Genomic DNA, 13,840 nt, shown 5'->3' on the forward strand with positions numbered 1-13,840 from the left:
AGTCAGGGTTTATAATTAAAGGACGCACTGTACTGGAAGACTGACTCAGCAGCAAAATCACCAGAGAAGACAAGTGGAATGTCGTGTCATAAGAAATTGTCTGTCACACAGACTTCTGAGCGCGTGACAGCAGAAAAAAAAACATATTTGAATAAATGTGCTCTAATGTCATTCAGCACCTTTGAGTTTTTGCTCGATGTCTAAAAAAAGTCAGAAGAAAATCATCATTTCACAGTTTTTTTCTGACATGAAGTCCAGATGCTACCATTAGGATGATGTGTTTAGATCATATTCTGCGCTACATAGTTCTGAGAATTAGCTGCCAATCTGATCTAAAATTGAAATTGTCTTACATAACGCAGCCATACGGCTCCGGGTGCTCCAGGCACTGCCACTATGATCCAAGGATTGCACACTGGCTACCCAGTAATACTACATCAGTGGCAGTCTGAAAAGAGGTTCTAGTCCTTGCCTCGTAGTGTTGGGGGCATTACTAGTGGTAGGGGAGTCCTAGTAAGTAAATTGGGAAAATGGTCTTCTAAATTGGTGTGAAAATGGGAAAAAAATAAGGAATAAAAAAGCAAACAAAAAATAAAAGACAATCATTTGCTAGTCTGCCTATTATGATTCAGTAAAATTATTTTTATTTTATTTTTTAATGTATTCTGAGTGCATAATGTGGCATTCTGTGCTTATATGTTTAGTATTCAAGAAATGTGTTCAAATTTACTAGAGTAATAACCTATTAAAATCCACTCTGACTGTTCTCCTGCCTCCTCTTGACTGATTTGATTATCGTATTTTACAGAATATAAGGCGCACCGTATTATAAGGTGTACTATCAATAAATGACTGTTTTTTGGTCTATTTTTATACACAAGGCGCATCGGATTCTATGGCACATTTAATGCGACACTAGTAAGGAACAAGGGTGTCGCCATGTTTCCCCTCTAATTCAGCAGGTCTAGCTGCTGGGGGCACCTAAAGAAACAATACTGTAATTCTTACAACAAAAATATTTTCTAAAAACTATTTATTTGGGTGAGTAAAGCTTATATTTCCAATATTTCAGCACAGTTAGCAGCGCTTAGCACTAGTAAATGCCATCCGACAGCACTACACTGAGAAACCCTGATTGTTCGATATACTCACCTCTGAATGGCAAAAGGGCTAGAGCTGCGGTTAGCGACTAATACTATTACTAATACTGCTCAATTTTTTGAGTCTCGTTGCTGGAAAAACTAAACTAAAACTCCTGTATAACGCTGCACTTAAGCAGAGAGGCTTTACTGCTCCTTACAACCTGACTAGTAGAATTCATACATACGGCACTCCAGATTATAAGGCACACTGACGATTTTTGGGAAAATTAAAGGATTTTAACTTACAGAAAAATACAATTTCCTACCTTTATAGTCAAAGCCACTTTGCACAGTGGTTAAACATCATCAGAAATGATCTTTGACCATACAGGATTGTGCTTTGTGGCCTTTTTTATTGCATAGAGTAACGATTCTCTCTGGTCAGTCAGTGCTCTGTAAAATTTACACTTCATGTTTTCATGTTACTCGGCTCATTAGGAACAACAAGTGAGCAAGTACCACAAATTACCTGCTTCCAAATTACCTGGGACCAAATATTCCTAATGGAATATTAAGTGGTGAAGGTGCCATGCACTGCAAAAGCACCAATAGTGCAAAACACATGTCAGAAAACCTGCTGCTATGCTTTTACTGAATAGAAATTTTGTTATAGTAATTTAAAAATGTACTTTACCAATATTTAATGATATAGTTAACGCACTAGTTGTTGCTTAACAAAACTAATCACTCAGTAACATTCACCCCCCGCCCCATTATCATTCATTAACATATGTTTAAATGTTCAAATTATGATATTTATTTGAGGTCATATTACCCAGCACTGGTATAAGTGCATAGTACACATCAATCGACAGGTTATCACAATGCAAATTTTTTTATAAATAAGCAGAGTGATTATCATTGTATTTTCAATATAAAATACAACATAAGAGAGTACACCACTGAAACTGGTCATCGTTCCTTGGCTAGATGCACTTCAGTGCCAGTCATCTGTGCAACCCATCAAACCAAATCTGCAGAGAGCTGCTTTTGCCGGCTGAAGTGGCCCGAGATGCCCTGAGCCATTATCCCGCATTGTTGCATGACTCGGCAGTGACCCTCAGTGGGTGTGCCACGGGGGTGTAGACACTCATTCATCCATTTTCCTTTCAACTGCACCATGCCTCTGTCCTTTCACTTGACCTACACTACACAGAGAGTCAACTGTGTCCAGCCACCGGACGTTTTGAGGGAAAAATGGAAATACCAGCAGAAAGACTGCTCTTTGATTTTAAACAATAATATGGAGGCTCATCCAAGTTTCATAGAGCAGCTGCACAGGTGCTCAATTAGGCTTTAAAAAGCAAAACGCCGAGATGGAAACCAGCTGACGTGAACTTTCAGGGGAGAGAACGTTCAGGTCTTGAGCCACAGTTGGCAGATGATACGTGTGGTTAAACTAAATGCATCAGGACATCTCTTCCATTTTTCAACAGAGATTTCCTTGCTCCTTTCTGTCTAATAGGCACACTGAAGCTTCTCAGCGTATTTGGCTTTTAAGATACAAGTCGTGTTTTAGCTTTTCTTCGTCTCTAAGTTCTGGGTGAAAGCATTGCTATGCATAACTGTTTTATTCTGGTCTAAGAGCTCCTTTCATCCTCCATCTCTATTAAAGTTCTCAGCTGCCTGTTCCCACAATGTTCTGCTTTAGCTGAAGACTGTACTTACTGGGTTTATTAAGACACAACAATCAAATTTGATTGTGTTTAACATGCAGTGCATAGAGCAAGTGTTTGATATTTATCTCTTTAATATCTAAGTTAAAACAGAAAAAGATTTTTATGAAGTAATGTCATTTAATTAAACATATTATGGCTGCAATATATACAGTCCCACCATTGTTATTACAATGTGTGCAGTAGTTACACTGCAGGAAGCACAATGTCATGTGCAAAGTCAAAATAAATATTTTATCCCAATCTTGGATACACAGAGTCTGTTATTACCTTATTTTTGCACTATAAGGTGCACCGGATTATAAGGTGCATTATTTGTAAGGTCAAGCGAGCACTCGATGTTAATCCACACAGATTTCGCTTCTAAAAACTGTATATTTGGGTGAGTAAACACTTCCGTTTATTTTATTTAGATTTCCAAGTTTCCATTAGGGCTAGCCAGGGTTCCTCAGTGTTCTGGTAACTCAGGGTTATATAAGTTAGCGGATCGTCCTACGTAGCCTGTTTTAACACAGTAAACAGGAAGGCAGTCTGATATACTCACCTCGGAATGGCAAAAGATCTAATTAGCAGTAATGCTTATGCTGCTCCAGCAGTGCTAGGTGGGGTTAGGAGCAGCCTACAGGCTGACATACTTGCCTCTGAACGGCGAAAGAGCTAACTAACGCTTAGCGCGGTTAGCAAAGACTGCTAATGCTGCTCCAGCAATGCTAGCCAAGGTTAGGAGCAGCCTACAGACCATTAATACTCACCTCTAAACTGCAACAGAATTAGTTCTTAGCACAGTTAGCAGCTAATGCTAATACTGCTCCGATCTCAAGTCTCATGTTGGAGAACTAAACTATAGAACTAAACTATAATGCGCTGCACTTAAGCGGAGTGGCTTTACTGCTCTCTACAACCTGACTGGTAAAATTTATACGTAAGGCATACTAGATTTAAAGGTGCACTGACGATTTTTGGGAAAAATAAAGGATTTTAAGTACGCTATAGTCCTAAAAATGTCAAAATGTTGGCTTCTCGTGATTTCTGGTAAAAAAAATAAAAATAAAAAAACATAATATTTCCAATAATGTGCAGTCCTAAAACATGGGCTAACACGTCACACCTGTGTACTAAACAATAATACTATAAGGTATAGACTATTATATATACTTATTTTAATAATGAAGATTTGTCAGGTTACTAGACAAAATATTAACAAACTAATTTACAAATCACAGGAAGTGATGAGACACTGCTTTGTCAACATATGCCACTGGATGTTCTACTGCCTTCATTCCTGCTGCACTTGCACAGTTTTGCATTATATCATAGGGTAATAGTGTCCATGGTAACCGCATTTAAAAACCGATCATCCTCTGTGAAAAGACTGTTAGATCTGCAGTTCTTAAAAACGCCCTCTCTGTAGCTCTTAGCTTGCAGTTCAGGTTTGTTGAGCACAGGTTGTTTTGGAACTTCAGTGGATTCACAGTTTATATGCTAAAGTACAGCATGTTTCAAGGACAAAGGACACAACGCCTCCCCTGGAGCTGGCAAACACAGCTAGTACAACAATTACTTTAGGCAGCCTGCATTACCACTACTGCTGCAGCAGCTCAGCTTCCTGAAGCCTTTAGATTGTGTTCCCCGCAACATTCTATCCAACCAAATAACACCAATAGCTGAGAAATCAGAGTTCTGCAGCAGTTCTGTACGAAAACAAGAACTGCTGGGTCTGTTCTGAGGCTGACCAAGCTGTTCAGAATGAAAAACACATTACAAAAACCCTGATGAGAAAATGCTTCTGTATTTAGTTTAGACTAAACAACACTGAGTGTCCGGAAACAAACGCACATTTACCATCGTGCTCAATTCACAGAGACAAGACAGAATACACAACATCAGATTTATCCTAACAATGCCATTTTTTTTTTACAAAAAACTTACAAGAAGAAAGAAAATTCAAACAGAAGATTATCTTAATATTTCTATAGTTGTCATAGGGCCCTATTTTAGTGATGCATAAGCAAGCAATCAACAGCTTGGTTTAGGGCGTGTCAGTGTGTGTTTGGTATCGTGAGAATGCAAAAAAGTCATGTCATAATTCTCTTAATTATTCATGGATGTGATTTGTGCATAACATGAAATAAACCAATCAATGTGTCAGCCTTTTGAGTTTTAATGCTGTCAATTATTTTATAATTAATTTAATTAATTAATAAATTTATTTATTTTAATATCTAAATATCCTAAAAATATTGCATTTTATGTTGAATAAACCATTGTTGAATATTTTATGTTTGAATAAACCAGCAATTTTGTAGTCTCCTTTATCCTCAAGCAAATTAACTATGAATAATTATAAATCACAGAGAAGTCGACTGAATGTCTTTTATTCTCCGATTCACAGGAAAACACAAATATTATTAAAACAGCTAAATGTAAAAGATAGAAGGATATAAACAGAGGAATCATAAATGAGCAAGTAATAAACATAAAAACAGAGGACCTGACGTCTTAGAGAAAAAAATATTTCTATAGATTTTCTTTACTATGCAAAATAATTCTGTAAAGAAATAAAAAAAAAAGTTAAAGAAATAAAAGGTTAAAGAATAAAAGATAAACTGATTGGAGACAGTTGTTCATGTTAACTAGACAGAGCATTTTGAATTAGGTTAGCAAATCTTTAGGCCTTAAGCCTCTGCGTTCAACAAACATGTTGGCATGTAAAATTCTATGCTTTCCCATTTTTCCAATAATAATAACTTTATTGGGAACTTGTTTGGAAAATTGTTGTTTGTAATTTGTAGATTTGTGTGTCTGTCTACGTTTTATGAAACTGACCAAGAGACAATCAGAAAATCCCTAAAGAGTTACTTTTTTATTTTATAATTCTGGAACGATTTTAAATTTAACCTTCCTACTAAATTTGCTTCTTTACCCAGGCAAAGAATCAGGCGCTGGGGAGTGATGAAAATCCCAGCCGTTCTTCATAGCCTCGTAACTCCAGATGTGAACTGGTGAAAAGATGCAATCAAAAGGAAAGACTCTACAGATTCAGCAAATGTATAAATGGTATGTCTGTGATGTATTATCTCAAAGATATTAATAGAAACATAAAATGAATTGTACGGTCCTGTACAAATGTGGGTAAACTTTCATGTAATTCATAAATTCAATTCATGAATCAAGAAAAGAAAGGAAGATATTGTACCACTTTTAGGCAAATATGAGCAGTTCTTTTTAAGAGTTTTCTTGTATTTTCTGTTTGCATAATGACTTCCACACTTCCCCTGAACTGCTAATTCTATACTGTAAGCATTGTGATTTATATATACTTTACTTTACTGTACATCCTGTACTTTTGCACTTTGTATAGTTTTTTATTCATATATTTATGTATACATTTTTGAATCTCAGTTTAGAATTTTCTAGTTTAGAGTCTTATATTTCTTACTGTGCTCTCTATTGTACTACCACTATTGTTTGTTTGTACTGTGTTGTGTAACTGCTACTATCTATCTATCTATCTATCTATCTATCTATCTATCTATCTATCTATCTATCTATCTATCTATCTATCTATCTATCTATCTATCTATCTATCTATCTATCTATCTATCATTTATGGCAGGGTGTCTGTTAAAACGTCTGTGAAAGCTGTCTATCCACAGTACCCAGCGACCTGCCTGCCAACCTGAGCTTGAATACATTGAATACATTCAGTAATGCAGCTCCTACCTTAAATGTGTTCTGTCACATGGATTAACATAACAGACTGTAAGGACTGTAAGTACTCACCTCCAGATACACTACCCAGGGCATAACTAGCGTAGCCACCAGGAGGTCTGCCACTGCCAGGCTCACGATCAAGTAATTAGTGGTGGTCTGCAGGGCCTTCTCCCGGGAGACGGCCATGCACACCAGCACGTTGCCGAAGACGATGACGAAGATGAGCAGTGTCAAGAGCATGGCGTAGTAGTTATACTGGTGCTTGGCTTCACAGCCCGTGCTGTTGAAGGCCTCCGTCCCGTTGTCATGGTACGTCTCGTTGTCGGCATACTCCACGAGGAAATCCATGAGCTGCTGCCAGAGAAGACGCCTGAAACTGAGAGAACGAGAGACCCGTCAATCACCTCGCATCACATTAAAGCGCAGCACACATTACAGCGCTGAACTTCATAAAAGCACTCAGCTCTTCAAAAGAGCATTAAGTGGTGTAAGCACTCTATATTCATACCGCGCCATTTCTCACTACATCGCTCTCCAGTTACTATGCGGCCCGAGGCCAGCACGTTTGATATAGTTTTAATCACAGATAGGTACCGAGTAAAAAGAAATTAATGGGAAAATGCAATCACAAGTGCTTTCAATGGTGTGGGCGGCACAGGGCACAATGAGAACAAGCATTGAATTCAAACAATGTTGTCAAGCTTCACACCAATCTTCATTTGCAGGGGATAATGGCCGAGACACCCACATCGCACCAGCACACCTTTCCCATTCCTCCTTTCCTTTCAAGCCCGTAACGCAGGCTGAACGGCCAAAGAGAAAAAGCATCGATTCTTCGCCGAGGGAGGCGCAGCGGCCGTCTCCTATTGATTTGGAAATTTACACAAATTCTTATCTTCTTTAGAATCAACACCACAGAGTGATGGGAAATGGAAGGAAAAATGCATGCATAGCAAACCCCTCCACTCACTATCTTATTCTGAATGAATTTATATTACATATTATAAGCATCTGACCAATGGAGCAAACAGAGAACATTTGAAAAATATTTGTCTTCCATATTTTCTCTGTATCTTTGTTAACATCTCGTAAATGATGTTGATGTTCACTTGAAAAGGAGCAAAAAAATTACACAATTTGCAGGACAACACAGAGATACAGATTCCTGCGTCTCCCTCCAAGGTTCTGGCCTTAAAGGGTGTAACAATACATTATGTTCATGATTCGCTTCACAATACTGAGTTCACAATGAGATTTTCTCATAACATTTTAAACAGATGTTAATTAGGATTTTTTTTTATTTTTTCTAAGGTGTAAACAATGTAAACAACAGGGGTCTAATAATGCACTCTGCTCACCATTTCATTCAATTCACAGTTCTGGATTCATGATTCGATTTTGTAATTTTGAATACAAACATTTTTTTAGAAACAATGCCAAACACACCTTATACAAATGTTCAATGTATAAATATTTATGTATATATAAGTGCTTTTTATTATTAAGTATTACAAGTACAGTTTTAAGCTTAAACAAACTACTGCTTATTTTTGAATAATTTTTTAGTGAAAGTATCATTGTATAAGATGTCTAATCTGAACAGTGGTAAACAGAAATGCAGTAAATGTAAATACTCTACTTAAATAGATTTTTTTGTGTATCTTTACTGAAGTATTTCCATTTTTGGTGACTTTAATTTACTTTAATTTAATCTGCATTTTAAATTAAAATCCACTACATTATCCAAATCTATCTGCATTTTGACTGGAAAGTTGGCTGGGTGGCTGATGTGAAAACTCGCACCACGACTGCAGTGAAGAATCTGGGGTTCAAAAATGGCCTACTTTGCCAACATTTCGATCAATTATATCAACATACTGGTTATAAATGTTGCCTGTATTCATATAAAAAAAATACATTATTCAATATTTTAATTCATAATGCAGAATTTTTCAATCAAGTCAAAACCATGGCTTATTTTCTTAAATATTTGATTCAGTATTTCATGCATATTTTTACCAATCCTAAATAAATAAATTATTTCACACTATTCAACACTATTTCCCACAAAGCTGGTAAAATTGTTTTTTTTATCATTAGCATGACAAAGCTTTTTTCATGCAGATTTTGACCAATTAAACTGCAATTATTTTAACTGAGTCTGTGAAAATTATGACTTGTTAAAAATTTCTGTCACCATACCTCATTTTCTAAAAACATTGCTGCCTTCAATTAAGTAAATTCTGATCTGAAATAACATGCCTCTTATCGTTTGGAAACTGTTCACAATACTGGACCAGAAAATAACATTTGTGGAGGATGGACCCCTTGATTCTTATCATTATGTCTGTTATGGTAATCACATTATTGATTTATCATTCAATGCATAGAAACGACCTCTGTACATTTTTAGCATACCTTGATATTGCTAACTGTCTACTTGTGAGTTTGATTACATGAGAATGACCATTAGAAAAGTATTGATAGTATCAGTTACTATCAATTATCAAAGCCCTGAAAGTAACAATTAGGACAATTTACACTGCAGTTTTTGGAGCCTAATAGTCCCCTAAACTTGGACATGGTTCTGGTTTAATATGTAGCATATGTCCACGCATTCTGCCCACTACATTATATGGTCAGGAAATGTATGGCTGGGAAAGAGTGTATATAAATTCTCTGCACGCTTGTGGCCCTCAGAGAGGTATCAAAAACCTGAACGCATCTCTCAGCGCATGACTAATTAAATAATATAATACAGCTCTGGAAAAATAAGAGACCACTTAAAAATGATGAGTTTCTTTGATTTTATCAAATTAAAAACCTCTACAATATAATCAAGAGGAAGATGGATGATCACAAGCCATCAAACCAAGCTGAACTGCTTGAATTTTTTGCACCAGGAGTAGCATAAAGTTATCCAAATGCAGTGTGTAAGACTGGTGGAGGAGAACATGCCAAGATGCATGAAAACTGTGATTAAAAACCAGGGTTATTCCACCAAATATTGATTTCTGAACTCTTAAAACTTTATGAATATGAACTTGTTTTCTTGTTTTCTATCTTTTTTGTCTGCAAATAAATGCTCTAAATGACAATATTTTTATTTGGAATTTGGGAGAAATGTTGTCTGTAGGTTATAGAATAAAACAACAATGTTCATTTTACTCAAACATATATCTATAAATAGCAAAATCAGAGAAACTGATTTAGAAACTATAATGGTCTTTTAATTTATTCTAGAGCTGTATTGATTGATACTTCAGCACATTCAGGTCATTGGATGAGTTCATCAATTGAGCATTACTTAGCTTTTTTCTAGTCATTGTTTTTCTAGGCCAGTCCTGAAAACAATGGAATCATTCAATTTCATTTATCATTATACATGTATATCATTAATCATGATTAGTGTTTGACAGTTTACTTTTTTTTATCAGAACAACCTTCTAAATTCTTTCCACAGCAGTCTTTCCGCACATGGAGAATTAGACACGCTCGTAGGTGTGGAATTTCAGCCTAATCTGTGCTCAGGCTCAATCATACGCCTTGTGCTCATGAAGGACAGGGGATGTAATCCTGCATGTCACTTTCCCCTTGTGCTTATCCTCCCCAGCACGGCTGGTTTTCACTAAATTGGATAAAAACACACACACACACAAAACCCCCTCCAGCAACACAGACAACTTTCCCTCTAGAGGGAAATCTCCTTCAATTAACAGATTACCTGCTCAGCCTAATCACTAAAAAGCGTGAAGTGTAATTAATCGAGAATAATCAGAAATGTGTGTGTTTCAGCTTGTATTTGTTAGGAAATAATGCTAAGGGGTAAAGATTTTTACCACACAAAGATCTAATTAAACATAGGACATTATTTGTATATAAGGACATAAACCTCTGCAAATTATTTGTAATATACTACCTTTAGGCAAACACTATGCCTAAGGTATTCTTCCAGTATACTACAGAATGCAATGATGCTACTCATTAACTCCTACATACTTAACCATCTCTAATAAAACAAAGGATTCATTACATACTAGAGCCATACCCATTTAAATGTTGTCAGTACAATCAGATTTGGCTGTTTAATATGAATTGTCGACTATTCATTTATGTTTCCCCCTATATCATTTATATTTTGAGCACTTAAAATCAGAAACGCAGCATATGATTAATGATCAGAATTGCAGCATAATTTAATTATCTACATTCAACTCTGGAAAAAATGAAGAGACCACTTTATTTTGCTATTTATAGGTATATGTTTAAATAAAATAAACATTGTGATTTTATTCTATAAACTACAGACAACATTTATCCCAAATTCCAAATAAAAATATTGTCATTTAGAACGTTTATTTGCAGAAAATTAGAAATGGCTGAAATAACAAAATAGCAGATATTCAGATATTAAACAATGCAAAGAAAACAACAAGTTCATATTCATAAAGTTTTAAGAGTTCAGAAATCAATATTTAGTGGAATAACTCTGGTTTTTAATCACAGTTTTCATGCATCTTGGCATGTTCTTCTCCACCAGTCTTGCACACTGCTTTTGGATAATTTATGTCACTCCTGGTGCAACAATTCAAGCAGTTCAGCTTAGTTTGATGGCATCCATCTTCCTCTTGATTTTTATTCCAGAGGTTTTAGATTTGGTAAAATCAAAGAAACTCATTATTTTTAAGTGGTCTCCTACTTTTCCAGAGTTGTATAATGTCTCATGTAAAATGCATTTGTGGAATATTTTTTCTATCAGTCTCTCTCTCAGTCTTCCCAGATATAGTTTCTACCAACAGTAAAACACCACTACATGTCGTCAAATGGATTTTCTTTTTAGAGTTAGTCTTGTTATCCAGCTCTGGAAAACATTAAGAGACCACTTCAATATGATCGGTTTCTCTGATTTTACTATTTATTTATAGGTTTATGTTTGAGTAAAATAAACATTCTTGTTTTATTCTGTAAACTAAAAACAACATTTCTCCCAAATTACAATTTATAAAAAATCATTTAGAGCATTTATTTGCAGAAAATGATAAATGGTCAAAATAACATAAATGAAGCAAAGAAAACAAGCTCATATTCATTTAGAAACATTTAGAAAAGTTCAGAAATCAATATTTGTATACATATTTGGAACAACCCTAAATTGTATTCACAGTTTTCACGCATCTTGGCATGCTCTCCACCAGTCTTTCACACTGCTTTTGGGTGACCTTATTCCACTCCTGACACAAGAATGTAAGCGGTTCAGCTTGGTTTAATGGCTTGTGACCATCCAGCTTTCTCTTGATTTAATTCCAGAGGTTTTTAGTGGGGTCCTTGTATTTCTTTCCTCACTAAAATGTCATTCTTTTGCTTTTTTGTCTTTGTTTTTTTAAAAAAGGTGCTTGACTGCCCGATTTGAAGAATCTTAGTGACTGATTCAACTCATTGATTTTCAGAGGGCAGCCACAGTTCTTCTCATAAGCTGGTAGTCAGGCAAACACAATTTACCAGGAAGTATCTATTCATCTATGTTCATTCTTATGCTCTATTTCCTGGTCAGGATCTGTATCCTTCTCGGAATCACTGGGTGTAAGGTAGGGATATTTCCTGGACAGGGTGCACAGCCATTGGAAGGTACCACAAACAACAATTCTTTTTTATACACTCGAACACATAAATCATGGCCAATTCATTTACTGTGCTTTTTTAGAAGACCATAATGCACACAGAACTTTACCTAAGAAATTGACCTAAACACTTCCAGACCACCACGCCCATCAGTGTAGATTTATTTCTACACTGGAGTTATTTTAACAGCACGGGTGCAAGGCATGAAAATAGACTGTTGACGGGGTGTAAGATAGCAAACACCATTGCACTGTCCCTACAAAACTAAAAAGTATTTACAATTTATTTTTATCAAACGTGATTCAAATTAGCTTAATCTTTAATAATTGTGATGCTTTCTGACAAGCTGTTTTATATTCATCTGAATAAAATGTAAAAAACCTAAAGCAGTAACCAGTAAAACACCCATCTTTCAGTTCCTAATAAAGCACTGCTCCTTTTGCTCACTGGGGGAGAGCTTTAATCCTCTGAGACATATCAGTTTTGATTATAATCTGATGAAATTCTTTCCACTCAAGCCTCTCGCTGGTCATCTGGCCAACTGTGAGGAGAGCCATCGTCCCCTCAGTACTGAGCCCATCAGCCGTGGCCTCAATTTCTTCACCATGTAATCTGCTCTGGGTATGTATTGATTAAAGCTACAGTAAGTATGGATATGCTTAGTGGCTTTCCCTCAGGTTATAAAATAAATGCTGTCCTGTCAGCCTATCACGTGCTGTCAGCAGATACGAATGATACCCAGTTCACTGAGAGAACTGATGTCTTATTTCTCATTACCTATAGATGCATTTTCAAGCAACTTAAATCAATACAAAAAATAAAGTAGCTAAAGATAATTTTGAAGTGAATCAATCTGGATAAGGGCATCTGCTAAATACCATAAATGTAAATGTTAAAATATTACATCATCTTAACTGCAAAAAAATAAATAAATAAAAAATAAATAGTTGATTTTACCAAATTTAAAAACTCTGGAATATAATCAAGAGAAAGATGGATGATCACAAGCCATCAAATCAAGCTGAACTAAAAATATCCAAAAGCAGTGTGTAAGACAGGTGGAGGAGAACATGCCAAGATGCACAAAAACTGTGATTAAAAAACACCAAATATTGATTTTTGAACTTTTTTTAAAACTTTATGAATTCTTTGCATTATTTGAGGCCTAAAAGCTCTGCATCTTTTTTGTTATTTCAGTCATTTCTTATTTTCTGCAAATAAATGCTCTAAATGACAATATTTTTATTTGTAATTAAGTAGTTTATAGAATAAAACAACAATGTTCATTTTACTCAAACATATACCTATAAATAGCAAAATTAGCGAAACTGATTCAAAAAATGAAGTGGTCTCTTAATTTTTAAAATGTTTAATAATCTATTTTATTTATAAATCCAAAAAAGAAAAAATAGAACCAATGTCAAAAAAGTAAAAATCCTGGTTTATTTATGTTACAGGTCCTATTTAGGAAAAACATGAAGTTAGCATGTGTTATTGAGGTCAAATCCATATATTGTACAAAAATTCGATAACGAATGACCCTCACCAAAATGCTGAAAGATTTTATTATACTGTGCTTCACACTGCTCTTAAAAAACCCAAGAAGAGTCAGTGGACAATTTGTTCTACTGAAGCCTTAGCTAATGGCTTATTAATGCCCCATAATAATCCACTTTAATCCACTGTAAT

The 13,840-nt window shown here is 35.5% G+C and overlaps 1 protein-coding gene across 3 annotated transcripts in view; it reads right to left on the minus strand.

Annotated features, from left to right (window-relative positions):
- drd2b (dopamine receptor D2b) overlaps nucleotides 1-13,840 on the minus strand; it is a 247,899-nt gene that overhangs the window by 192,239 nt on the left and 41,820 nt on the right. For all 3 annotated transcript variants that reach the window (XR_007438092.1, XM_007245241.4, XM_007245240.4), the window contains exon 2: nucleotides 6,602-6,908. Coding sequence is in view for 2 of the 3 variants with exons in the window: in XM_007245241.4 (XP_007245303.3) it covers nucleotides 6,602-6,880 (279 nt within the window). In the remaining variant the exon portion in view is untranslated. The remainder of the gene's footprint in view (nucleotides 1-6,601; nucleotides 6,909-13,840) is intronic.

Source organism: Astyanax mexicanus, chromosome 1, assembly GCF_023375975.1.
Source record: "Astyanax mexicanus isolate ESR-SI-001 chromosome 1, AstMex3_surface, whole genome shotgun sequence".
NCBI classification, from domain to species: Eukaryota; Metazoa; Chordata; class Actinopteri; order Characiformes; family Acestrorhamphidae; genus Astyanax; species Astyanax mexicanus.